At 41.3% G+C, this 27,460-nt stretch overlaps 2 protein-coding genes across 5 annotated transcripts in view; one reads left to right on the top strand and one right to left on the bottom strand.

Moving 5' to 3' along the window:
• Positions 1-731, bottom strand: part of LysRS (Lysyl-tRNA synthetase) — a 52,849-nt gene extending 52,118 nt beyond the window's left edge. Inside the window, exon 1 of one of the 3 annotated variants that reach the window (XM_070086718.1) lies at positions 548-731. The gene's annotated coding sequence lies outside the window, so the exon portion shown is untranslated. The remainder of the gene's footprint in view (positions 1-547) is intronic. The other 2 variants (XM_070086720.1, XM_070086721.1) reach the window with 2 other exon arrangements.
• Positions 3-27,460, top strand: Dnaaf6 (Dynein axonemal assembly factor 6). 2 transcript variants are annotated; one of them, XM_053776149.2, is made up of 5 exons: positions 3-381; positions 16,240-16,558; positions 16,721-16,831; positions 25,558-25,682; positions 26,349-27,460. In XM_053776149.2, exons 2-5 carry the CDS (start codon positions 16,453-16,455, stop codon positions 26,592-26,594), a joined length of 588 nt encoding a protein of 195 aa, XP_053632124.1. In that variant the 5' UTR covers positions 3-381; positions 16,240-16,452; the 3' UTR covers positions 26,595-27,460. The 2 variants fall into 2 exon arrangements, with proteins under 2 accessions (XP_053632124.1, XP_053632125.1); XM_053776150.2 differs by lacking the exon at positions 3-381 and having other exon boundaries at positions 16,200-16,558.

Raw genomic sequence — 27,460 nt, 5'->3', positions numbered from 1 at the left:
AATATTATAATTGTCTACTGATTACTAAAAACTCTTTAATTCGGTGTTACTTCTTACTACAAATGCATACACCAGAGGTTAAAATACGTTTAAAAAATTATATAGCAATAAGTCGATTAAATATAATGATGCAACACTCCATTCAGAGATTAAAGAAAAGCGCGGGCAAATGTTAGTGACATTCAAGAATTCTTGAGGTCATGAAAAATTTATAAATCAAAAGTCATATTTTGCGCATCGTAAGTTATTAGACACATGGCCTTTACGCATTCATGATGCTACAAAATGAAAATATAAAAATATTTATGATCCCTGAGGAAATGAGGGAGCTGGTTGCCATAGTAACCAGGACGCGCTGGCCTCTGTAGTGTTCATGAATAGGTAAGTATTTTCTTCTCTTACTTCTTTTACGTACAGCAGTATGGCCTAATAATGATATTGCTCACATTAAATAAAACGGTTAAAGCATGAAGCGAATTAATAATATAAGAAAGGTATACTGTAGAATAAAATTGTTATATACAGTATTTAATTTTTATATAATTACCTGGAGTTTACCTGGAAAGAGTTCCGGGGGTCAACGCCCCCGCGGCCCGGTCTGTGACCAGGCCTCCTGGTGGATCAGAGCCTGATCAACCAGGCTGTTACTGCTGGCTGCACGCAAACCAACGTACGAGCCACAGCCCTGCTGGTCAGGAACCGACTTTAGGTGCTTGTCCAGTGCCTGCTTGAAGACTGCCAGGGGTCTGTTGGTAATCCCCCTTATGTATGCTGGGAGGCAGTTGAACAGTCTCGGGCCCCTGACACTTATTGTATGGTCTCTTAACGTGCTAGTGACACCCCTGCTGTATATACTAGAGACATACATAGGTCTTTCAACATAAACTAATTTAAAAAGATTTTATAGCTACACAGTACAAATACTCTTTACCCAAACAAAAAATAAAATGTCCACCTGCAAGTGTTTTAATTATATATCACTGTACGATAAGATTAAGATGAAGATAAGATTCTGTTTGGCATTATTAATCCAGACGTTAGCTCCTACCCAAGATAACGTAATAATATCCGTGCAACATCCAGAACTCTCTCTTATTTCCACTAGGTCCTTTAATCTTGTCCCCCAGGATGCGACCCACAACAGTTGACTAACACCCAGGTACCTATTTACTGCTAGGTGAACAAGGACAGCAGGTATAAGGAAACATGCCCAATGCTTCACTCATTCATGAGAGTGTGTATGCAATGTGTACAAAAGCTCTGTTCCACAAGGCACAGTACTCGCTCCCATCTTGTTCCTCATCCTCATATCCGACATAGACAAGGATGTCAGCCACAGCACCGTGTCTTCCTTTGCAGATGACACCCGAATCTGCATGACAGTGTCTTCCATTGCAGACACTGCAAGGCTCCAGGCTGACATCAACCAAATCTTTCAGTGGGCTGCAGAAAACAATATGAAGTTCAACGATGAGAAATTTCAATTACTCAGATATGATAAACAGGAGGAAATTAAATCTTCATCAGAGTACAAAACAAAATCTGGCCACAAAATAGAGCGAAACACCAACGTCAAAGACCTGGGAGTGATCATGTCGGAGGATCTCACCTTCAAGGACCATAACATTGTATCAATCGCATCTGCTAGAAAAATGACAGGATGGATAATGAGAACCTTCAAAACTAGGGAGGCCAAGCCCATGATGACACTCTTCAGGTCACTTGTTCTATCTAGGCTGGAATATTGCTGCACACTAACAGCACCTTTCAAGGCAGGTGAAATTGCTGACCTAGAAAATGTACAGAGAACTTTCACGGCGTGCATAACGGAGATAAAACACCTCAATTATTGGGAGCGCTTGAGGTTCCTACACATGTATTCCCTGGAACGCAGGTGGGAGAGATACATGATTATATACACCTGGAAAATCCTAGAGAGACTAGTACCGAACTTGCACACGAAAATCACTCACTACGAAAGCAAAAGACTTGGCAGACGATGCAACATCCCCCCAATGAAAAGCAGGGGTGTCACTAGCACGTTAAGAGACCATACAATAAGTGTCAGGGGCCCAAGACTGTTCAACTGCCTCCCAGCATACATAAGGTGATTACAACAGACCCCTGGCAGTCTTCAAGCTGGCACTGGACAAGCGCCTAAAGTCGGTACCTGACCAGCCGGGCTGTGGCTCGTACGTTGGTTTGCGTGCAGCCAGCAGCAACAGCCTGGTTGATCAGGCTCTGATCCACCAGGAGGCCTGGTCACAGACCGAGCCGCAGGGTCGTTGACCCCCGGAACTCTCTCCAGGTAATACTTCAGGTAATATGTATGCATTTATATACATGTTTATGTAAGTATGCATGTGTATTCATGCGTAGTATGCATGTGCATACGTATGCATATATATATATATATATATATATATATATATATATATATATATATATATATACATATATATATATATACATATATATATACATATACATATATATATACATATATATATATATATACATATATATATATATATATATATATATATATATATATATATATATATATATATATATATATATATATATATATATGTATACATATATATATATATATACATATATATATACATATATATATATATATATATATACATATATATATATATATATATATACATATATATATACATATATATATATATATATATATATACATATATATATATATATATATATATATATATATATATATATATATATATATATATATATATATATATATATATATATATATATATATATTCAACAAGTCGGCCGTCTCCCACCGAGGCAGGGTGACCCAAAAAGAAAGAAAATCACCAAAAAGAAAATACTTTCATCATCATTCAACGCTTTCACCTCACTCACACATAATCACTGTTTTTGCAGAGGTGCCAAGAATACAACAGTTTAGAAGTATATACGTATAAAAATACACAATATACGCCTCCAAACTGCTAATATCCCAAACCCCTCCTTTAGAGTGCAGGCATTGTACTTCCCATTTCCAGGACTCAAGTCCGGTTATATAAAATAACCGGTTTCCCTGAATCCCTTCAGTAAATATTACGCTGCTCACACTCCAACAGCTCGTCAGGTCCCAAATACCATTTGTCTCCATTCACTCCTATCTAACACGCTCACGCACGCTTGCTGGAAGTCCAAACCCCTCGCCCACAAAACCTCCTTTACCCCCTCCCTCCAACCTTTTCGAGGACGACCCCTACCCCGCCTTCCTTCCCCTACAGATTTATACATTCTCCATGTCATTCTACTTTGATCCATTCTCTCTAAATGACCAAACCACCTCAACAACCCCTCTTCAGCCCTCTGACTAATACTTTTATTAACTCCACACCTTCTCCTAATTTCCACACTCCTAATTTTCTGCATAATATTTACACCACACATTGCCCTTAGACAGGACATCTCCACTGCCTCCAACCCCCTCCTTGCTGCAGCATTTACAACCCAAGTTTCACACCCATATGAGAGTATTGGTACTACTATACTTTCATACATTCCCTTCTTTGCCTCCATACATAAGATTTTTTGCCTCCACATATACCTCAGTGCACCACTCAACCTTTTTTCCTTCACCAATTCTATGATTAACCTCATCCTTCATAAATCCATCCGCTGACACGTCAACTCCCAAGTATCTGAAAACATTCACTTCTTCCATACTCCTCCTCCCCAATTTGATATCCAATTTTTCTTTATCTAAATCATTTGATACCCTCATCACCTTACTCTTTTCTATGTTCACTTTCAGCTTTCTACCTTTACACACACTCCCAATCTCATCCACTAACCTTTGCAATTTTTCTTTAGAATCTCCCATAAGCACAGGATCATCAGCAAAAAGTAACTGTGTCACTTCCCATTTTGTATTTAATTCCCCATATGCGAATGTGTTCATATATGTATGAATGTCTATACATGTATGTGTGCTCATATACTTGCATGTGGATATATGCATGTCTTTATGAATGTACTCACCTATATGTACAGGGGTCGAGCCCCACCTCTTAACTTGCTACTTGCCATATTCATTCCCTCCTAGCCTCGTGGGCCCTATCGCACCTTCTCTTAAGACTATGTGTGGAGCCTGCCTCCACCACTGCCTCACCGAGATCATTCAACATTCGTACTGAAGAAATACTTCTTGACATCCTCGTGGCTTATCTGAGTCTTTAATTTCCAGATGTGTCCTTGAATTCCCATTTCTCGCTTTTCAAACAGCCTGTCCCTATTTATCCTACCATTTCCCTGATTATTTTGTATGTTGTTATCATGTCTCCCCTGATTCTTCCGTCCTCCAGTGTCGTTAGATTCAGTCTCATTAGCCTCTCTTCATAGGTCATGCTGCTTAACTCAGGAACAAGCCTCGTCACGTACTTCAGTACCTCAGGTGTAGGGTTCCAAACTGGTGCTGTGCACTCCAAGATAAGCCTGACAAATAGTGTATAAAGTGCCCGGAATGACCCTTTGCTGAGATTCCTTAAGGGCCACTCTTAGATTTGCCAGACAAAGGTTATTCGGTTGATTTGAGCCTCTGGCGAAATGCTAGGCGAAACTCTCTCCAGGTAAACTCCAGGTAATACGCTTGGACTTTCTCTCAGTGAGGTCTGCAGCCTGTCTCCCGAGACTATACGCGGAGTCTCCTTCCCCGATTTTCAGGACCTTGCATTTACTGGGGTTGAATTCAATCAAATACTTATCTGACCATTGATCAGGCAGCGGGGGTGTTGACCCCCGGAACACCCTCTATGTATACTCCTCCAGGTATACTAATCTTGCAATTTATTTGCAGCCTTTCATAGTCCTCGTCTGTTTTTATTCTGCTTATTAGTTTTATATTATCAACAAACAGGGATGCATCTGCCCCCATTTCATCTGCAGTATCACTCAAATAAACCAGAAACACTACTCACTGTAACACCGACCCTTGCGGCACCCCGTTTGTTACACTTCCCCATTACCTGGAGGTTACCTGGAGAGAGTTCCGGGGGTCAACGCCCCCGCGGCCCGGTCTGTGACCAGGCCTCCTGGTGGATCAGAGCCTGATCAACCAGGCTGTTGCTGCTGGCTGCACGCAAACCAACGTACGAGCCACAGCCCGGCTGGTCAGGAACCGACTTTAGGTGCTTGTCCAGTGCCAGCTTGAAGACTGCCAGGGGTCTGTTGGTAATCCCCCTTATGTATGCTGGGAGGCAGTTGAACAGTCTTGGGCCCCTGACACTTATTGTATGGTCTCTTAACATGCTAGTGACACCCCTGCTTTTCATTGGGGGATGTTGCATCGTCTGCCAAGTCTTTTGCTTTCGTAGTGAGTGATTTTCGTGTGCAAGTTCGGTACTAGTCCCTCTAGGATTTTCCAGGTGTATATAATCATGTATCTCTCCCGCCTGCGTTCCAGGGAATACAGGTTCAGGAACCTCAAGCGCTCCGAGTAATTGAGGTGTTTTATCTCCGTTATGCGCGCCGTGAAGGTTCTCTGTACATTTTCTAGGTCAGCAATTTCACCTGCCTTGAAAGGTGCTGTTAGTGTGCAGCAATATTCCAGCCTAGATAGAACAAGTGACCTGAAGAGTGTCATCATGGGCTTGACCTCTCTAGTTTTGAAGGTTCTCATTATCCATCCTGTCATTTTTCTAGCAGATGCGATTGATACAATGTTATGGTCCTTGAAAGTGATGAAATGTTCTAGTGCATTTAGGACCTTGTCGTAGTGATCCAATAGTTGAGACAGACAGGAGCGACCTGTTCTAAACCCATGTTGCCCTGGGTTGTGTAACTGATGGGTTTCTAGATGGGTGGTGATCTTGCTTCTTAGGACCCTTTCAAAGATTTTTATGATATGGGATGTTAGTGCTATCGGTCTGTAGTTCTTTGCTGTTGCTTTACTGCCCCCTTTGTGGAGTGGGGCTATGTCTGTTGTTTTTAGTAACTGTGGGACGACCCCCGTGTCCATGCACCCTTTCCATAGGATGGAAAAGGCTCGTGATAGGGGCTTCTTGCAGTTCTTGATGAACACGGAGTTCCATGAGTCTGGCCCTGGGGCAGAGTGCATGGGCATGTCATTTATCGCCTGTTCGAAGTCATTTGGCGTCAGGATAACATCGGATAGGCTTGTGTTAACCAAATTTTGTGGCTCTCTCATAAAAAATTCATTTTGATCTTCGACTCTCAGTCTGGTTAGCGGCTTGCTAAAAACTGAGTCATATTGGGACTTGAGTAGCTCACTCATTTCCTTGCTGTCATCTGTGTATGACCCATCTTGTTTGACTACCGCCCACAGGATGGGTATGGGGTGCATAATAAACATATTAAACTATAACCTTGAAGGTGAGATCCTCCGACATGATCACTCCCAGGTCTTTGACGTTGGTGTTTCGCTCTATTTTGTGGCCAGAATTTGTTTTGTACTCTGATGAAGATTTAATTTCCTCATGTTTACCATATCTGAGTAATTGAAATTTCTCATCGTTGAACTTCATATTGTTTTCTGCAGCCCACTGAAAGATTCGGTTGATGTCCGCCTGGAGCCTTGCAGTGTCTGCAATGGAAGACACTGTCATGCAGATTCGGGTGTCATCTGCAAATAAAGACACGGTGCTGTGGCTGACATCCTTGTCTATGTCGGATATGAGGATGAGGAACAAGATGGGAGCGAGTACTGTGCCTTGTGGAACAGAGCTTTTCACCGTAGCTGCCTCGGACTTTACTCTGTTGACGACTACTCTCTGTGTTCTGTTAGTGAGGAAATTATAGATCCATCGACCGACTTTTCCTGTTATTCCTTTAGCACGCATTTTGTGCGCTATTACGCCATGGTCACACTTGTCGAAGGCTTTTGCAAAGTCTGTATATATTACATCTGCATTCTTTTTATCTTCTAGTGTATTTAGGACCTTGTCGTAGTGATCCAATAGTTGAGACAGACAGGAGCGACCTGTTCTAAACCCATGTTGCCCTGGGTTGTGTAACTGATGGGTTTCTAGATGGGTGGTGATCTTGCTTCTTAGAACCCTTTCAAAGATTTTTATGATATGGGATGTTAGTGCTATCGGTCTGTAGTTCTTTGCTGTTGCTTTACTGCCCCCTTTGTGGAGTGGGGCTATGTCTGTTGTTTTTAGTAACTGTGGGACAACCCCCGTGTCCATGTTCCCTCTCCATAGGATGGAAAAGGCTCGTGATAGGGGCTTCTTGCAGTTCTTGATGAACACGGAGTTCCATGAGTCTGGCCCTGGGGCAGAGTGCATGGGCATGTCATTTATCGCCTGTTCGAAGTCATTTGGCGTCAGGATAACATCGGATAGGCTTGTGTTAACCAAATTTTGTGGCTCTCTCATAAAAAATTCATTTTGATCTTCGACTCTCAGTCTGGTTATCGGCTTGCTAAAAACTGAGTCATATTGGGACTTGAGTAGCTCACTCATTTCCTTGCTGTCATCTGTGTAGGACCCATCTTGTTTAAGTAGGGGCCCAATACTGGATGTTGTTCTCGACTTTGATTTGGCATAGGAGAAGAAATACTTTGGGTTTCTTTCGATTTCATTTATGGCTTTTAGTTCTTCCCGCGATTCCTGACTCCTATAAGATTCCTTTAGCTTGAGTTCGATGCTTGCTATTTCTCTGACCAGTGTCTCCCTACGCATTTCAGATATATTGACCTCTTTTAGCCGCTCTGTTATTCTTTTCCGTCGCCTGTAAAGGGGGCGCCTGTCTCTTTCTATTTTACATCTACTCCTCCTTTTTCTTAGAGGAATAAGCTTTGTGCATACATCGAGTGCCACCAAGTTAATCTGTTCTAGGCATACGTTGGGGTCTGTGTTGCTTAGTATATCTTCCCAGCTTATATCGGTTAGGACTTGGTTTACTTGGTCCCACTTTATGTTTTTGTTATTGAAGTTGAATTTGGTGAATGCTCCCTCGTGACTAGTCTCATTATGTCGGTCTGGGGCTCCACGCATACATGTCTGAACCTCAATTATGTTGTGATCTGAGTATATTGTTTTTGATATGGTGACGTTTCTTATCAGATCATCATTGTTAGTGAAGATGAGGTCTAGTGTATTCTCCAGTCTAGTAGGCTCTATTATTTGCTGGTTTAAATTGAATTTTGTGGAGAGATTTAAAAGCTCGTGTGAGTGTGAGTTTTCATCAGAGCTGCCTCCTGGTGTTATTACTGCAACAATATTATTTGCTATATTCCTCCATTTTAGGTGCCTTAAGTTGAAATCCCCCAGGAGCAAGACGTTGGGTGCAGGAGCTGGAAGATTTTCCAGACAGTGGTCAATTTTTAACAGCTGTTCCTGGAATTGCTGGGATGTTGCATCCGGAGGCTTGTAGACTACCACAATGACTAGGTTTTGGTTCTCGACCTTTACTGCTAAAACTTCCACTACATCATTTGAGGCATTAAGCAGTTCTGTGCAAACAAGTGACTCTGCAATGTACAGGCCAACCCCCCCTCCCCTTTTGCCTGTTCACTCTGTCACATCTGTCTAGGTTGTAACCTGGGATCCATATTTCGTTGTCCAAGTGATCCTTTATGTGGGTCTCAGTGAAAGCCGCGAACATTGCCTGTGCCTCTGCAAGCAGTCCACGGATGAAAGGTATTTTGTTGTTTGTTGCTGGCTTTAGACCCTGTATATTTGCAAAGAAGAATGTCATCGGACTGGTGGTATTGTTGGTACTGGGGGGGGGATTTTTTTTTCCGGCATTAGTATCTGTATCTGTTGGTTTGGAGTGGAGGCCATCGACTGTGGTTCCACTCCAGGAATGACTGGATTTGGTGTACGATTTCTGCCATTTCCTGCCAGTTTTTTTTCCTTCCTGGCACTAAAAAACCTCTCCTTCTTGAGTGGCTGTGGCTACCCAGGTTTTCCCATGGCCTGGATGTTTTGTATCTTTTTGTACCCTTTAGATGGTGTGCCTGGCAATTTAAGTTATAGCAGTCTTTCCTGTACTGAAGAGGTACACATTTCAAGGTGAAAAAGCTTACAGGAAGGGAGTTTGCATTTTCCTGTTGTCATATGGGCATGGCATTTTCTAGGGTGGTCATAGTTGCACGTCCCGTCTGTTTTTCCAGATTTCCCATGTCTGCAGATACCAAGTGCATAGTATGTGCACAGTCTCTTCCAGGTCAGTTACATTTTACCTCCTTTCCTTTGCTCCACTAGAGTACGCTGGTTATTACACCTGCTTACATCCCAAGTTTTTGTCCCATAGGTATGCACATATGTATTCATGTGTACACTTGTGTGTATGTATGCATCACCCGGCTGATGCAGATACAACCAAGTGTGAAATTTGCCAGATGGATTATTATCAGACCTTGCGTCACTGTGTTGGAATGAGATAAGGCTAAATTCAGAGACGACTTATTTCACAGATGTTCAAGAAATTTCAGTTTTATTCACAGTAGTATGTTACCAACCATTCTGGAAAAATACCCTGATTTTACTTAGTGTTATTAACTCATAACCACTTAAACTTGTTTATATTTATTAATACCTTGCTCAAATACAAGGCAATGTAAATATTACAGTTACAATTACAGTTGGTGTCCCACAGGGAAGTGTCCTTGGCCCTCTTCTCTTTCTCCTATACATAAATGACCTACCAAATGCTTCTCAATTACTCAAACCCACACTATTTGCTGATGACACAACATACGTCTTCTCCCACCCGAGCCCAGTCACGCTAGCCAATACTGTAAATACCGAATTACAGAAAATATCTACCTGGATGAGTACTAACAAACTTACACTAAACATTGACAAAACCTACTTCATTCAGTTTGGTAACAGAGCTACAGATGTCCCTCTTAACATAATGATAAACGGATCACCTATCACAAAGCTAACAGAGGGAAAATTCTTAGGAACCCACCTTGATAATAGACTCAAATTTCATACACATATACAACAAATTTCTAAGAAAATTTCCAAGACTGTAGGCATACTATCGAAGATACGGTACTATGCTCCACAGTCAGCCCTCCTGGCCCTATATCACTCTCTTATTTACCCCTATCTCACCTATGGAATTTATGCATGGGGCTCAACAACAAGTAACCATCTCAGACCACTAATTACCCAACAAAAGGCTGCAGTTAGAATGATAACAAATTCTCACTACAGGCAGCACACTCCACCAATATTCAATACACTCAACCTACTCACCATACAAAACATCCATACTTATTACTGCACCTATTACATACATAGAACACTCAACTCTGATATTAACCCTCCCCTCAAACATCTCCTTGCCAACCTCAACAGAACACATGACCATAACACAAGGCACAGATCACTCTTTGATATTCCTCGTGTCCATCTCACGCTATGCAAAAACTCAATGCACATAAAAGGCCCTAAAATCTGGAATTCATTACCTGTAAATATAAAAGAAACACTACCTGTTTATAAATTCAAGTCTCTTCTCAAAGATCACTTACTCACCCAAAACCAAATAAATACTGAATAACTGAACCTTATAAATTGTATATCTTAAATGTTTCTCACAATTATATCACATAAATGTTAAACCTAAAACCCAATCTAACTTTATTATTTTTTAAATACACTACCTAACAGAATACTCCATTCTACTGAATTTATAACAATGCATACAACCATATGACCTGTCTTTGTAATACTCATTTGTGCTTTATTGTTATCAGTTTACATTAATGTTTTTCACTGATTTCATCATTGCTTAGTTAATCTTAAGTTAATTTTAAGCCAGCCCGTAATGCTATGCATAGTATAAGTGGCTTTGGCATGCTGCTCTTATCTGTATTTTTTTTGTACCTCTGTAAGTGTGCTCAAATTATAAATAAAAAAAAATAAAATAAATAAATAAATTTCATAACCACATATATGTTGCTCTGTAATATCTTTGTGAATGAATTCATGACTCCATAAATAATTAATTTCGACTGTAGTAACCAGATATAAACATGCAAGTATTTCATTACTACTTGTTTAGTTATCAAAACTTTGGGGTCCAGTCTCTTAAGATAAGATTTCGTTCGGATTTTTAACCCCGGAGGGTTAGCCACCCAGGATAACCCAAGAAAGTCAGTGCGTCATCGAGGACTGTCTAACTTATTTCCATTGGGGTCCTTAATCTTGTCCCCCAGGATGCGACCCACACCAGTCGACTAACACCCAGGTACCTATTTGCCGCTAGGTGAACAGGACAACAGGTGTAAAGAAACACGTCGAAATGTTTCCACCCGTCGGGAATCGAACCCGGGAGCTTTAGCCACCAGGCCACCGGGCCACCATGATATGCACCTGTAATGTTAAGGTATAGTCCCTGGACCCATGATGTGCAGCTGTAATATTGTAACTACCACTCACACCATGGGTATGGGGTGGAAAATAAAGATATTAAACTATGTAACTAACTTAGGGTGGTTTGCTCCCCCGTTTATATCATGGAAATCATTTGTGATCGTAATAAAGCTAACAAAAGTTATTTTACTATAAAAGCACACCTAGAAGACACCTAGAAGACACCTAGAAGACACCTAGAAGACACCTAGAAGACACCTAGAAGACACCTAGAAGACAATATAATTGTAAAACATAATAAATACATCATTTTAAATTCAGTTCAATATTTACCATTTGTTGTAGGTTTTCGATAGCAAATATCTCTTACACGACTAAAGAGAATTGTATAGACATTAACAAGGTGTGGGTCTGAAATATGATAAAGGTCCTGTTAATTATTTTAGCATATCTTAATTTTTTCATGGTTCAGGAAAGTATAATACTCCAACATTTTCGTTAATAAAATCATGACATCAGCGGCTACAAAGTCTAATAGTATAATGTTAAATATTTTCAGTAAGACACTGACAGTGAATAAGTTAGTCAGAAGAGAAATTCTCCAGTTATCACACGGAATTTAACAATTTCATATCATACTATTTTAGTACATTAGCAAATTCCGCCTGTACAGCCCGAAGTTATAAGGTGTAATTTTTCTTATTAAATAAATCAGCGTTAAAAGTTTGAAGCCGGTCAGAAGTGGATTTTTTTTTCCAATTATGGAATAGAAAAATCAATATCACAAATAAATAAAAATAATCAAATTGGATTTTACGCCCAATAACAATACGAGCATTCCTTTAAGAAAAACACACAAGTGCTAGAAGTTTAAAGCCGAGCAGAAGAGACATTATCCAGTTATAGCACTGAATCCTACGATTCCAATTATTTTTACCATGTTAGCACATCGGCAATTTTTTCATCAACATTGACTCAAGTTATATGGTTTCATCCTTCTTATAAGATACATCAGCCAGTAATGATTTCGGCAGTTCCGAAAAGGCAATCAAGATATTATACATTGGAAAAAAAAATCACCCTTTTCATAACTAGATGTATTCCGGCTTCTGCGCGATCTGAGAAAGGTATCTCTATAACAGTAACAGTCTGGTTGATCAAGCCCTGATCCACCAAAAGGCCTAATCACAGACCGGGCCGCGGGGACATTGAGCCCTGAAACCCTCTGCAGGTATACTCCAGGTATTCCATAACCAGTTCTTTATGCCTCAGTGCACACGATTATTAATATTAATATGGAAGAGATGAAGCTTATCAGTTGGGACACTCAAAAATTATCGTACGAAAATGTGTTTCAAATTTTCCAGTTTCTTCCAAAATCATTACAAACTTTTCTTTAAGTAAGACTGGACAGGTTTTAAGCCAGTAAAAAGTAAGGAAATAAGTACGTAAGCAAGTAAGTACATAAGTTTTATGTAAGCTTTATGTACGTAACATAAATTTTTAACAATGGTCTTGAGGACACACAGATGTTAGAGGCAGTGTTATACTGGAAGGATAATCAGAAGTTGAGGCAAACACACAGTTTATCAACAGATTATCTCACCACAACAGAGCAATAAATGATAAACCCCTTTCCCCATAAATTATAAATGACATGATACATAAACACATGGTCCGGTGGCCTGGTGGCTAAAGCTCCCGCTTCACACACGGAGGGCCCGGGTTCGATTCCCGGCGGGTGGAAACATTCGACACGTTTCCTTACACCTGTTGTCCTGTTCACCTAGCAGCAAATAGGTACCTGGGTGTTAGTCGACTGGTGTGGGTCGCATCCTGGGGGACAAGATTAAGGACCCCAATGGAAATAAGTTAGACAGTCCTCGATGACGCACTGACTTTCCTGGGTGGCTAACCCTCCGGGGTTAAAAATCCGAACGAAATCTTATCTTATCTTATCACATAAGATCGAAATTACTCTTCGATCCTATGGTACAGAATTACATTTCTTTCCTCATAAATTATAAGACAAAATGAGGCTACAACACACTATCAAGCACAGACGTGGTAATGAAAGTATGACCTTATTAATTACAAATGGAACCTGTCTGGTGGCTTTACTACCTTACCTGAACTACTGAGAGGTAGAGTTTGGGAATCTGTTCTGCTGCAAGGCTCTTAGATTCCACCTGTTTCTATTAATCACACTTACATTCAATATTACTTCCAAATTATTCCGCACCAATTAATTGTTATTCTCAGCCCCAGTAGCTATTGCCTCTGAGCCAGAAAGGTTCCACCTCCTCTGGGAAGGAGGTTCAAATTCATGTAAAGGAACTCATGATGACACGTGAGGGTTAGACGATGGTTCAAAATAATCCATAAATCTTCGCAAAAGTTGGTCTGTATGCTATTCCCGGTAATTTAGGTGCTTTATCGTACTAAACGTGCCGTGAAAATTATATGTATATTCTCGAGGTCTGCAATTTCGCCTGCCTTGAAAGGGGCCGTTAGTATACAACGATTTTAAGAGAATCATCATGGGCTTGGCATCTCTAGCTTTTAAGGTTCTCATTATCCATGCTATTATTTCCAAGCAGATGTAGAAAAAACATTGTTGTGATCTTAGAAAGTGAGATTCTGATATTATCATTCCCAGGTCCTTCACATTAGTTTTTCGTCCTATTGTGTGGTTGAAATTCGTTTTATACTCCGATAGTTTTAATTTCCTCGAGTTTTCCAAAGCGGAGTAAATGAAATATATCTTCACTGAACTTCATATTGTTTTCTGCGGCCCTTTTAAAGATTTGATGTCCGCTTGGAGATTTGCAGTGTCTTCGATGGGTGACACTGTCATGCAAATTTGGGAGTCATCCGCAAAGAAAGACGGTGATGTGGCTTACATCTCCATGTCAGATATGAGGATGAGGAAAAGGATGGGAGCGAGTACTGTACCTTGTGAACAGAGCTTTTCACTGTAGCCGCCTCTGACTTTACTCTGTGTTCTGTTTCTTAGGAAGTTATAGATCCATCTACCCACTTTTCCTGTTATTCCTTTATCACGCATTTTGTGCTATTACACCATTATCGCACTTGTCGACAGCTTTCGCAAAGCCTGTGTATACTACATCTTCAATTTGTTTTTCCTCCAGACCATCCAAGACCATGTCACAGTGGTCCAGTAGTTACGAGAGGCAGGAGCGACCTGCTCTAAACCCATGCTGCCCTGGGTTGTGCAATTGATGGGTATCTATTTGGGTGGCGATCTTGCTTCTTAGAACCCTTTCAAAGATTTTTATGATGTGGGACGTTAGTGCTATCGGTCTGTAATTCTTTGCAATTGCTTTACTGCCACCTTTGTGGAGTGGGGCCATGTCTGTTGTTTTTAGTGACTGGGATGACCCCTGTGTCTATGCTCCCTCTCCACAGAATATTTAAGGTACGTGAGAGGAGTTTCTTGCAGTTCTTGATGAACACAGAGTTCCACGAGTCTAAGCCTGGGGCAGAGTGCATGGGCATGTCATTTATTGCTTTTCCAAAGTCTTGCAGTGTTAGGATAATATCAGAAATTTTTGAATTAACCAAATTTTGAATCTCGGTCATAAAAAAATAATTTAGATTGTCGACTCTTAGTCTGATTAACGGCTCGCTAAACTTTGAGTCATACTGGGACTTCAATGTCTCACTTATTTCTTTGCCGTCTTCTGTGTGAGTCCCGTCTCGTTTAAGCATTGAGGTACTGAAAAATTGAAGCCGGTGGGATGAGACCTTTACGTATTATGAGCGAAATAAAAACGGCAAGTTGGAAGAAACATTCAAGCAGCCACTTAATGGTTCCTCATCGGGGATACCTTACTTGCGTTCAATAAAGAACGTCGAGCATACCCTTGGTTTCTTAAACAGTAGCTTAAAAAAGTATTTTTAGGAAAGATAGCAAACAAGTTTGAAGAAAGCAGAACAGAATAGACAAGAAGTAGCAGATTCATCATAATGAAATGTGTCAAGACAGTCAAATAAAACATATTTATGGAGATAACAACATGGTTAGTAGATTACAAGATGTTGTCACTGCTAGACAACAACTAGATCAATGGCAGTACAGTTTATATACACAGAAACAAGGCAATGCACTGAAATATCATACCTTTAGTGTCCAAACATTTAGAAACATGTCCAAGCAAACCCTCCAGGAAATCACTTCATTAATAGTGATAACATATCTGATGTCGAGACTATCCACTTTTTGCACGTGCTAGATAACGTACTGATAATGACCAATGTTTTTTACAGTGCTAATATTTTCACTGTTAAGTTCAGCCACTCTTATTATATGAAATAATTGACAATTAGGCTAGAAGAGTTTTGGTAATAGTTTCATATTATTTTATATGATGTAGAGTATACTGTAATCATGTTCTATAAGTATCGTTTGTGCTTAAGGCAATACACATTATAATCTGCCTTTCCAATGTACTGTCATGTAAACTGTCTTGTTTGACGGTACCCAAACATAAGTGACGCCAGACCTGCCGTGGAGATTCAAGTAGATTTCAAAATAATATAGAGAAACCATTGTATTGATAACTAGCTGGTAAGGATGCTAGTTAAACATAGCTCTTGCTGTAACCTAGTAAAAATGTTATATTCACCAGATAACGTCAAAATACTGTTTAGTATTTGTTACAAAAAATACACATCAGTTCAAATTTCTAAAGTACAATAGATTTCCATTCTTATTTCACATTCTTTTGAATTTCAGAGTCATAATATACTAAGTTTGTGAGCGAAGGAAAGTATTTTGGTTAATGTTATACTCAAGTGTGATAAAGCTTACTTATGTGTCTAAATTAATGTAATAACAGTTTTTTTCATCCCTGTCAAGGTTAACGTAGCTGGTTAGGACGTGGAACTGCTAATACTCGTCTTGACGTTCAAGAAGACGAAAGAACCCACTACATCTGAGGAAGATCGTGAGAGTTGGTGCATTAGGTCATGGATGTGTGAGTCACTGTTGAGGGCACGACATTATTTGAGTGTGAGCTGGTGCTTGAGCGAGAGGAAGTGTTAGGGAGAAAATCATAGTCGTTTGAGAGTAATGAGTGATGGATGGGGTGTGGACATGCGGGCACTCGCCTCTCTCCTCAGGTCTGAAGAAGACGTCCATGTTGACGAGGAGGAGGCGACAGCCTCGACCTTGTCTGGTAAGCTGCTTCAATCTATTTACCAGACACTTCATATACAATAAACGAATATTTTATTTGATTCCCATTACCATTTTGCGCTAAATATCACAAATACTTGAAGTAAATATCACAAATACTTGCAAGACGGTTGGTACTAAAAGGTTACCCGTGTATGGGCAGAATTAACCCCAGGTGATCTGGCTGGTAGCTACATCAGCAGCGGGGCACCGATTACCAGATCATCACCTAAGGTCATCAGGTCACCAGCGAAGGACAACACTGATCTATTAGGTCAGTCTCGCTAATTTTCACCTAAAATATAAAATCATGCGAGTTAGGTTTATGTTTACATACTAGACGAGGGTCACACTAGCATCAAATGCACTGAAATGCTTAAAACAAAAGTAAATGCTCGGTATATACAGTATATACCTTTCACTGTATATACCATGTTAAGGGATTACAATAACATCAATACTACTTTTATCTTGAAAATATGAATTAAAATAAACGATCGGTGTGTATACACCGAGAGGTAAACACCTTTCTGTGTATTTATATGTTTATTTTAACATAAGAGAACTAAACCTTCAGGGATCAAATAGCACCTGGGGAATAAGAGGCATATAATCTAGTGATACCAGTGAATAGCAGAATACAGTGTTGTAGTAGCAACTAACCAGTATTATAATGGTACTTAGTGGAGTGGAGTGACTTTCATTAGTTTCTTTTTTCTTGAAATACCAGACGTATACTGTGAATTTCATATAACCTGTAGTTACCAGCGGTCGCAATATACACAACCAGAAGCAAATATTACTACAGAAAAAGCGTCCTTCCTCCAAAATTTCCACCAGTCAACTATAGTGATAATATAGCATTTATTGTGGTGGAGACGGAAAAAAAAATAGAAAAGCTAGATACAGCGATTGATAAACAAGGGTTGAGGTCGACCGTTCGTCATTGTAGGAGCTGCCAGAAATCACCGGTTTCTTCAACACGCAAGTTATACTTTTGTATCAATCAAATCACATATTACTCGGGTAGATAATTTCCAGTAGATCCTTCATGTGTTAGCCCAAATCACCGACCAGTATGTTTTAAATAAGCGACCCACTGATCAGATCAGATCGACTGGTCCGAACCCTTGACTGGTTTCAAACGGTTTCGTTGGACAATAAAGCAGACTGTAAACGGATGGGGTTGTAGGCGCCCTTATAAACACAAACATTAAATATATATCAGGAACGTGCACGGTAAGCTGTCCAATATACAAAAACAGTTAGAAACAGAAATACAAATAGCTAGAGCTTCATTTAAGGAGTTTATTAATAGAATATTCAAGAGGTTACTAGTAGAATTGCAGTAAATCAACCATTCAAATCATTATGAAGCTGTGTGTAGTCTGGTCAGTCAAACAAACGGGCTTCCACATGGATAAATTGTCATTTGTGTGGAAATTGGTGTCACGCCCCTTGTGCAGATATCCAAGAACTAGCTACAAGCAGTGTTAAAACAGGGAAATGTTTTTGGGTATGCCCAAATGAGATAAATCTGTGGACTAAAATCACAAGGGTATTAAAAGAGGACAACATCAAAGCTGCTTTCATAGACAACCTGGAAGCTTTCTACAACAGATGGGAACATAAAAAGTCTGTGTTGAATGGTACTGCTCTTGATACTGGCCATGTAGTCAGAAACTGTAAGGCTGGAGATGAAGTCCTGGTAGTCAGTAAATGTGGGGCTGATAGTGCTGTCCTGGGAGACAGTAATGGTGAAGCTGGAGGTGCTGTCCTGGGAGACAGTAATGGTGAAGCTGGAGGTGCTGTCCTGGGAGACAGTAATGGTGAAGCTGGAGGTGCTGTCCTGGGAGACAGTAATGGTGAAGCTGGAGATGCTGTCCTGGGAGACAGAAATGGTGAAGCTGGAGATTTTGTCCAGGTAGTCGGGAACTATACGCAGGAAGGAATACATATAAATGACCTCATAGGGGACAGGAGCCATAGTAGGGAAACAAGTGTAGTCAAAGATAAGATAAAACCAATATTGCAAACTAGAAATACTGCAGGAAATAGCAAACAAGAGGACTCCACTAGCAATAGTGAGGATATATTACCAAAAACAACTGGTGGGAGCTCCATTGTTGGTGCTAGGGAGGATAGAAGTAAGACAGGGAAACATGCACCAACAGGGAATACAGTCACAGAAACCCAAGGCAAACGGAAACCAAGCCTGGAGTTTACCTGGAGAGAGTTTCGGGGGTCAACGCCCCCGCGGCCCGGTCTGTGACCAGGCCTCCTGGTGGATCAGCGCCTGATCAACCAGGCTGTTGCTGCTGGCTGCACGCAAACCAACGTACGAGCCACAGCCCGGCTGATCAGGAACTGACTTTAGGTGCTTGTCCAGTGCCAGCTTGAAGACTGCCAGGGGTCTGTTGGTAATCCCCCTTATGTGTGCTGGGAGGCAGTTGAACAGTCTCGGGCCCCTGACACTTATTGTATGGTCTCTTAACGTGCTAGTGACACCCCTGCTTTTCATTGGGGGGATGGTGCATCGTCTGCCAAGTCTTTTGCTTTCGTAGTGAGTGATTTTCTTGTGCAAGTTCGGTACTAGTCCCTCTAGGATTTTCCAGGTGTATATAATCATGTATCTCTCCCTCCTGCGTTCCAGGGAATACAGGTTTAGAAACCTCAAGCGCTCCCAGTAATTGAGGTGTTTTATCTCCGTTATGCGCGCCGTGAAAGTTCTCTGTACATTTTCTAGGTCGGCAATTTCACCTGCCTTGAAAGGTGCTGTTAGAGTGCAGCAATATTCCAGCCTAGATAGAACAAGTGACCTGAAGAGTGTCATCATGGGCTTGGCCTCCCTAGTTTTGAAGGTTCTCATTATCCATCCTGTCATTTTTCTAGCAGATGCGATTGATACAATGTTATGGTCCTTGAAGGTGAGATCCTCCGACATAATCACTCCCAGGTCTTTGACGTTGGTGTTTCGCTCTATTTTGTGGCCAGAATTTGTTTTGTACTCTGATGAAGATTTAATTTCCTCATGTTTACCATATCTGAGTAATTGAAATTTCTCATCGTTGAACTTCATATTGTTTTCTGCAGCCCACTGAAAGATTTGGTTGATGTCCGCCTGGAGCCTTGCAGTGTCTGCAATGGAAGACACTGTCATGCAGATTCGGGTGTCATCTGCAAAGGAAGACACGGTGCTGTGTCTGACATCCTTGTCTATGTCGGATATGAGGATGAGGAACAAGATGGGAGCTAGTACTGTGCCTTGTGGAACAGAGCTTTTCACCGTAGCTGCCTCGGACTTTACTCTGTTGACGACTACTCTCTGTGTTCTGTTAGTGAGGAAATTATAGATCCATCGACCGACTTTTCCTGTTATTCCTTTAGCGCGCATTTTGTGCGCTATTACGCCATGGTCACACTTGTCGAAGGCTTTTGCAAAGCCTGTGCACATACTATGCACTTGGTATCTGCTGGCATGGGAAATCTGGAAAAACAGATGGGACGTGCAACTATGACCACCCTAGAAAATGCAATGCCCACATGACAACAGGAAAATGCAAACTCCCTTCCTGTAAGCTTTTTCACCCTGAACTGTGTACCTCTTCAGTACACGAAAGACTGTGCTATAACTTAAATTGCCAGGCATACCATCTAAAGGGGACAAAAAGATACAAAACATCCAGGCCATGGGAAAACCTGGGTAGCCACAGCCACTCAAGAGGGGGAGGTTTTTTTAGTGCCAGGAAGGAAAAAAAACTGGCAGGAAATGGCAGAAATCGTACACCAAATCCAGTCATTCCTGGAGTGGAACCACAGTCGATGGCCTCCACTCCAAACCAACAGATACAGATACTAATGCGGGAAAAAAATCCCCCCCCCCAGTACCAACAATACCACCAGTCCGATAACATTCTTCTTTGCAAATATACAGGGTCTAAAGCCAGCAACAAACAACAAAATACCTTTCATCCGTGGACTGCTTGCAGAGGCAAAGGCAATGTTCGCGGCTTTCACTGAGACCCACATAAAGGATCACTTGGACAACGAAATATGGATCCCAGGTTACAACCTATACAGATGTGACAGAGTGAACAGGCAAAAGGGGGGGGGGGTTGGCCTGTACATTGCAGAGTCACTTGTTTGCACAGAACTGCTTAATGCCTCAAATGATGTAGTGGAAGTTTTAGCAGTAAAGGTCGAGAACCAAAACCTAGTCATTGTGGTAGTCTACAAGCCTCCGGATGCAACATCCCAGCAATTCCAGGAACAGCTGTTAAAAATTGACCACTGTCTGGAAAATCTTCCAGCTCCTGCACCCAACATCTTGCTCCTGGGCGATTTCAACTTAAGGCACCTAAAATGGAGGAATATAGCAAATAATATTGTTGCAGTAATAACACCAGGAGGCAGCTCTGATGAAAACTCACACTCACACGAGCTTTTAAATCTCTGCACAAAATTCAATTTAAACCAGCAAATAATAGAGCCTACTAGACTGGAGAATACACTAGACCTCATCTTCACTAACAATGATGATCTGATAAGAAATGTCACCATATCAAAAACAATATACTCAGATCACAACATAATTGAGGTTCAGACATGTATGCGTGGAGCCCCAGACCGACATAATGAGACTAGTCACGAGGGAGCATTCACCAAATTCAACTTCAATAACAAAAACATAAAGTGGGACCAAGTAAACCAAGTCCTAACCGATATAAGCTGGGAAGATATACTAAGCAACACAGACCCCAACTTATGCCTAGAACAGATTAACTCGGTGGCACTCGATGTTTGCACAAGGCTTATTCCTCTAAGAAAAAGGAGGAGTAGATGTAAAATAGAAAGAGACAGGCGCTCCCTTTACAGGCGACGGAAAAGAATAACAGAGCGGCTAAAAGAGGTCAATATATCTGAAATGCGTAGGGAGACACTGGTCAGAGAAATAGCAAGCATCGAACTTAAGCTAAAAGAATCCTTTAGGAGTCAGGAATCGCGGGAAGAACTAAAAGCCATAAATGAAATCGAAAGAAACCCAAAGTATTTCTTCTCCTATGCCAAATCAAAATCGAGAACAACGTCCAGTATTGGGCCCCTACTTAAACAAGATGGGTCCTACACAGATGACAGCAAGGAAATTAGTGAGCTACTCAAGTCCCAGTATGACTCAGTTTTTAGCAAGCCGCTAACCAGACTGAGAGTCGAAGATCAAAATGAATTTTTTATGAGAGAGCCACAAAATTTGATTAACACAAGCCTATCCGATGTTATCCTGACGCCAAATGACTTCGAACAGGCGATAAATGACATGCCCATGCACTCTGCCCCAGGGCCAGACTCATGGAACTCTGTGTTCATCAAGAACTGCAAGAAGCCCCTATCACGAGCCTTTTCCATCCTATGGAGAGGGAGCATGGGCACGGGGGTCGTCCCACAGTTACTAAAAACAACAGACACAGCCCCACTCCACAAAGGGGGCAGTAAAGCAACAGCAAAGAACTACAGACCAATAGCACTAACATCCCATATCATAAAAATCTCTGAAAGGGTCATAAGAAGCAAGATCACCACCCATCTAGAAACCCATCAGTTACACAACCCAGGGCAACATGGGTTTAGAACAGGTCGCTCCTGTCTGTCTCAACTATTGGATCACTACGACAAGGTCCTAAATGCACTAGAAGACAAAAAGAATGCAGATGTAATATATACAGACTTTGCAAAAGCCTTCGACAAGTGTTACCATGGCGTAATAGCGCACAAAATGCGTGCTAAAGGAATAACAGGAAAAGTCGGTCGATGGATCTATAATTTCCTCACTAACAGAACACAGAGAGTAGTCGTCAACAGAGTAAAGTCCGAGGCAGCTACGGTGAAAAGCTCTGTTCCACAAGGCACAGTACTCGCTCCCATCTTGTTCCTCATCCTCATATCCGACATAGACAAGGATGTCAGCCACAGCACCGTGTCTTCCTTTGCAGATGACACCCGAATCTGCATGACAGTGTCTTCCATTGCAGACACTGCAAGGCTCCAGGCGGACATCAACCAAATCTTTCAGTGGGCTGCAGAAAACAATATAAAGTTCAACGATGAGAAATTTCAATTACTCAGATATGGTAAACATGAGGAAATTAAATCTTCATCAGAGTACAAAACAAATTCTGGCCACAAAATAGAGCGAAACACCAACGTCAAAGACCTGGGAGTGATCATGTCGGAAGATCTCACCTTCAAGGACCATAACATTGTATCAATCGCATCTGCTAGAAAAATGACAGGATGGATAATGAGAACCTTCAAAACTAGGGAGGCCAAGCCCATGATGACACTCTTCAGGTCACTTGTTCTATCTAGGCTGGAATATTGCTGCACACTAACAGCACCTTTCAAGGCAGGTGAAATTGCCGACCTAGAAAATGTACAGAGAACTTTCACGGCACGCATAACGGAGATAAAACACCTCAATTACTGGGAGCGCTTGAGGTTCCTAAACCTGTATTCCCTGGAACGCAGGAGGGAGAGATACATGATTATATACACCTGGAAAATCCTAGAGGGACTAGTACCGAACTTGCACACGAAAATCACTCACTACGAAAGCAAAAGACTTGGCAGACGATGCACCATCCCCCCAATGAAAAGCAGGGGTGTCACTAGCACGTTAAGAGACCATACAATAAGTGTCAGGGGCCCGAGACTGTTCAACTGCCTCCCAGCACACATAAGGGGGATTACCAACAGACCCCTGGCAGTCTTCAAGCTAGCACTGGACAAGCACCTAAAGTCAGTTCCTGATCAGCCGGGCTGTGGCTCGTACGTTGGTTTGCGTGCAGCCAGCAGCAACAGCCTGGTTGATCAGGCTCTGATCCACCAGGAGGCCTGGTCACAGACCGGGCCGCGGGGGCGTTGACCCCCGGAACTCTCTCCAGGTAAACTCCAGGAAGGAAAGGATAAGTTTGGCTCCTGGGCTCAAGAGCCTCTTACCGGCATCAAGGCACTTCCCTAGAAGGATGCGTATATACAAAGATATGCACACCATGTATATACAGGTATCTATACCTTACGGTGTATATGAAGATTCACATCTTTCGGTGGATATACACTGGAAGATACACCCATGAGAGTATATCTTCATCACAGAAGATAGTATTCTCGTCATAATAAGTTGGGTTCTTGGACATAAAATCTGTCGCTTGAAGTTCCTGAACTTGTACTCCCTGGAACGCAGGCGGGAGAGATACATGATTATATACACCTGGAAAATCCTAGAGGGACTAATACCGAACTTGCACACGAAAATCACTCACAACGAAAGCAAAAGACTTGGCAGACGATGCAACATCCCCCCAATGAAAAGCAGGGGTGTCACTAGCACGTTAAGAGACCATACAATAAGTGTCAGGGGCCCGAGACTGTTCAACTGCCTCCCAGCATACATAAGGGGGATTACCAATAGACCCCTGGCAGTCTTCAAGCTGGCACTGGACAAGCACCTAAAGTCGGTACCTGACCAGCCGGGCTGTGGCTCGTACGTTGGTTTGTGTGCAGCCAGCAGTAACAGCCTGGTTGATCAGGCTCTGATCCACCAGGAGGCCTAGTCACAGACCGGGCCGCGGGGGCGTTGACCCCCGGAACTCTCTCCAGGTAAACTCTGGTCTGATGCTCTTCACATGAAAGGCTCTTGATCCAAAAAACTGAACCTGTTCTCCCCTTCCTTAGATCGAACATGAATACCTTCCCGTTTACCCCCCCCCCATCCAGAAGCTGTATTACCCCTGCGGGATTAGTGCTCCTCCATTAATTATAATAATAATAATAATAATAATAATAATAATAATTAAAAAAACATTTAAAATTCAAATTTTTTACGTCTTTGAGTAGTTTACATTTAAGCACAACGAAAGTCACTAGCATACATAAACATTTCGGGCAGAATAATCCTAATGCTTATAGGCTACTGACAACTAGACATGGGTTATGGAATGGTAAATTTTAATTGTTTATTATTACAAGAATAATAATAATTATAATTATATTATTAGTACGATGAAAATATTGGTTCCAAAAATACACGTAACCAAACACTCGGATGTTTCGGTCTTGGGACCGAATTACCGAGGTTTATACCAGGTGAAATATTTCACTCCGGCTTCAGTAGCTACGACAGATTCAAGGGTTACCTTCAAGTAAACTTAAAAGTTAGGTTTACAAGGTGATTAACATTTTGAATGACATCTCACAAATTATGTATAAAAGACGGGGGCATTGGTGAAGAGTTTGGAGAGGAAGGGGTCAATGAATAATAATAATAATAATAATAATAATAATAATAATAATAATAATAATAATAATAATAATAATAATAATAATAATAATCTATTTCTACGAGTACATGAAACAACTTTTATAGACCTACTTGAGAACAATGACACACTATACAGAAAGCACCTTGTTATGCAGAGCATTTAGGGCAAATTATGTTAATTTTGTCCTCAGGATGAGACTCACACCAGTCGACTAACACCCAGGTGCCTATCTACTGCTGGGTGAACAGGGACAGCAGGTGTCTTAAGGAAACATGTTCAAATATTTCCATCCGTACCAAGGATCGAGCCAAGGACCTCAGTGTGTGAGCTGAGTGCGCGGATCAAGGCCTGATCAACCAGGCTGTTACTGATGGCCGCACGTAACCCGACGTATGAGCCACAGCCTGGCTGGTCAGGAACTGCTACGGGCTACAGGACCCCGTTACATAAAATATAAGCCTGTCCTTGGAAATATGATGTTCCAGACCTATAGTTTAGTGCTAGAGCTTTCTGCTCACAACCGAAAGGTCTTGGATTCAGTTTCCAGGGTGACTGAAACTTATGGGTAAAACTTTACACTTACTGCTCCTGGTAACTTACCAGTAAATAGGTATCTAGGTATTATTTGAAGTTATCTAAAACGTGTAATAAGCTCTATTTTTTTTTATTTAATATAATTTTGCAGGTGACATTTGGGAGGTGGAGGAGGTGAGATCAGGTCAGAGTGATGAAGCCAGTGACCCTCGACCCCCACCAGAGTACCAGGTCACATTCAGGCACAGAGTGTCTGCCAGCCACATCTTCCTCCCAGTATGTATATAGTTCTGTGTATATGATATATGTTAGTGTAATATATTTATTATGCACTCTATACCCATGGTGTGGGTGGTAGTCAGATTGTTACAGAGGCACATAATGGGTCCAGGGACTGGGCCACAAAGTTTTGATAGCTAACCAAACCATACCCCGGCCGGGATTGAACCCGCGGTCATAGCTAAACAAGTTACCGTAGTAATGAGCTGTTTACATATTTATATCTGGTTATAATCATAGTGAGTTATTTATGCAGACGATAATATTAGTTTATTTCGTTATGCCGTAATGACGACATTATTTATTTATATTTAATTAGTTATATTTGAGCTTTCCTTCCAGGATTTGCGACCCACGAGTATCCACCATGTACCTACTTCTAGGTGAATTATTATTATATTTAGGAGTCATACGTCTGGAGAATGGAAGTCACTTGGACTCGATACAAAGACGGGAAAAACAAGTTTAGTTCCTTGGAATAAGACCTTCACCAGTATCAACTGCTACGTGGAGTAGCATCAGCAGCAGTATTATTTTTGTATTCATGGAAAAGCGATAAATCCAAAGGTAGCTGTTATTCCTTGGAACAAGAGTCCTTCACCAGCTTGAAGGCACAGCACTTAACGGGTCACCAGCATTAAGTTACATTATGTTGTGCTGCAGGTGAGTGTGGCTGGGGAAGAGGACGTGGTGGTGAGAGTGCTTCTGCCGGGGACACTACTGACGCAGATTACTCTTGAAGTCACTTCTACTATCTTCCGTCTGGCCTCTCCTTCCCATTACCTCCACATACCTCTTCCTCGCCCAGTTCTTCAACGTGAGGGCGTGGCCACCTGGGACCCCTCTACCTATACCCTCACAGTCACTCTACCCACAGCCCAGTGTACACTACTTACCCCCATCAAATAATATTCCTGTGAGGAAACTGGACCAGTTCCTGCAGAAACTGCCTGATCAGCCAGGCTGTGATGCTTATATGGACCTACCACTCTAGTCAGCAGGAGCCTCGTTCACACTGCTCTATCATCTACATCTTGGTCCAAATAGACACAGGAAGGTTCGCTAACCACATACGATAATTTTATCTTTTAGGAATATAAGAGGGCGATGATATGCAAAGATTCTTATATTTTGAAACTTGGAGGCTTTGGTACTAAAATTATGTCAAGATACATAATATAAGGGTTGTAATCACAGCTTATAATCCTTATATGATTCATTATAGAAATGAAGAACTTGACAATTAATAGGCCACTAGAAATCAACCTATGGGCCACATATGGCCTGTGGGTGGACAGCTCTGACCTTGCTGGTCAGTTGCTTACCAGGGATGTGACCAGGAGAGTAGAACAACTCTAGAAGCAGGTCACAGGTATCATCACTCAACTGACCATACCCATATCAGCAACAGTCTTCGAATGTAGAGCCCTGACCTTTAGGTATTTAAACTGTTTGATGCTGAAATATTTAATGTGTTTACGACTTTTGAAAGAAATTAAGTTTTCTTTTAAATCTGTTGATATTTGTTACAAGTATTGTTAGATAAATTATTGTTCTACAGAAATGATTTATGCCAGTAATGTTTTAAAAGAATGTAAATTTATTATATGTTGAAGGAGAGAAGTTATATGCTGTATCCCGTTTTTCTGTATAAGATATTTAAAGATTTATAATAAAGAGGGCTTTAAACAGATATGACAATCACAATAGTTTATATAAAACTTGTTCATAAAGTTGCTTAGCTTCACACTTAGTGTTGTTGGTCCCGAAGAGTC

Source organism: Cherax quadricarinatus, chromosome 19 (genome assembly GCF_038502225.1).
Source record: "Cherax quadricarinatus isolate ZL_2023a chromosome 19, ASM3850222v1, whole genome shotgun sequence".
Taxonomy (NCBI): domain Eukaryota; kingdom Metazoa; phylum Arthropoda; class Malacostraca; order Decapoda; family Parastacidae; genus Cherax; species Cherax quadricarinatus.
The sequence above is the reverse complement of the archived record's forward strand: the minus strand, read 5'-3'. Positions and strand labels throughout refer to the sequence as shown.

Bases quoted from the DNA above. Each gene is read 5' to 3' on its own strand.
- Dnaaf6 (XM_053776149.2), top strand. From the start codon at position 16,453: ATGAGTGATGGATGGGGTGTGGACATGCGGGCACTCGCCTCTCTCCTC. The intron at 16,832-25,557 runs GTCAGTCTCGCT...ATAATTTTGCAG, and splicing joins GGACAACACTGATCTATTAG to GTGACATTTGGGAGGTGGAG. The intron at 25,683-26,348 runs GTATGTATATAG...GTTGTGCTGCAG, and splicing joins CCAGCCACATCTTCCTCCCA to GTGAGTGTGGCTGGGGAAGA.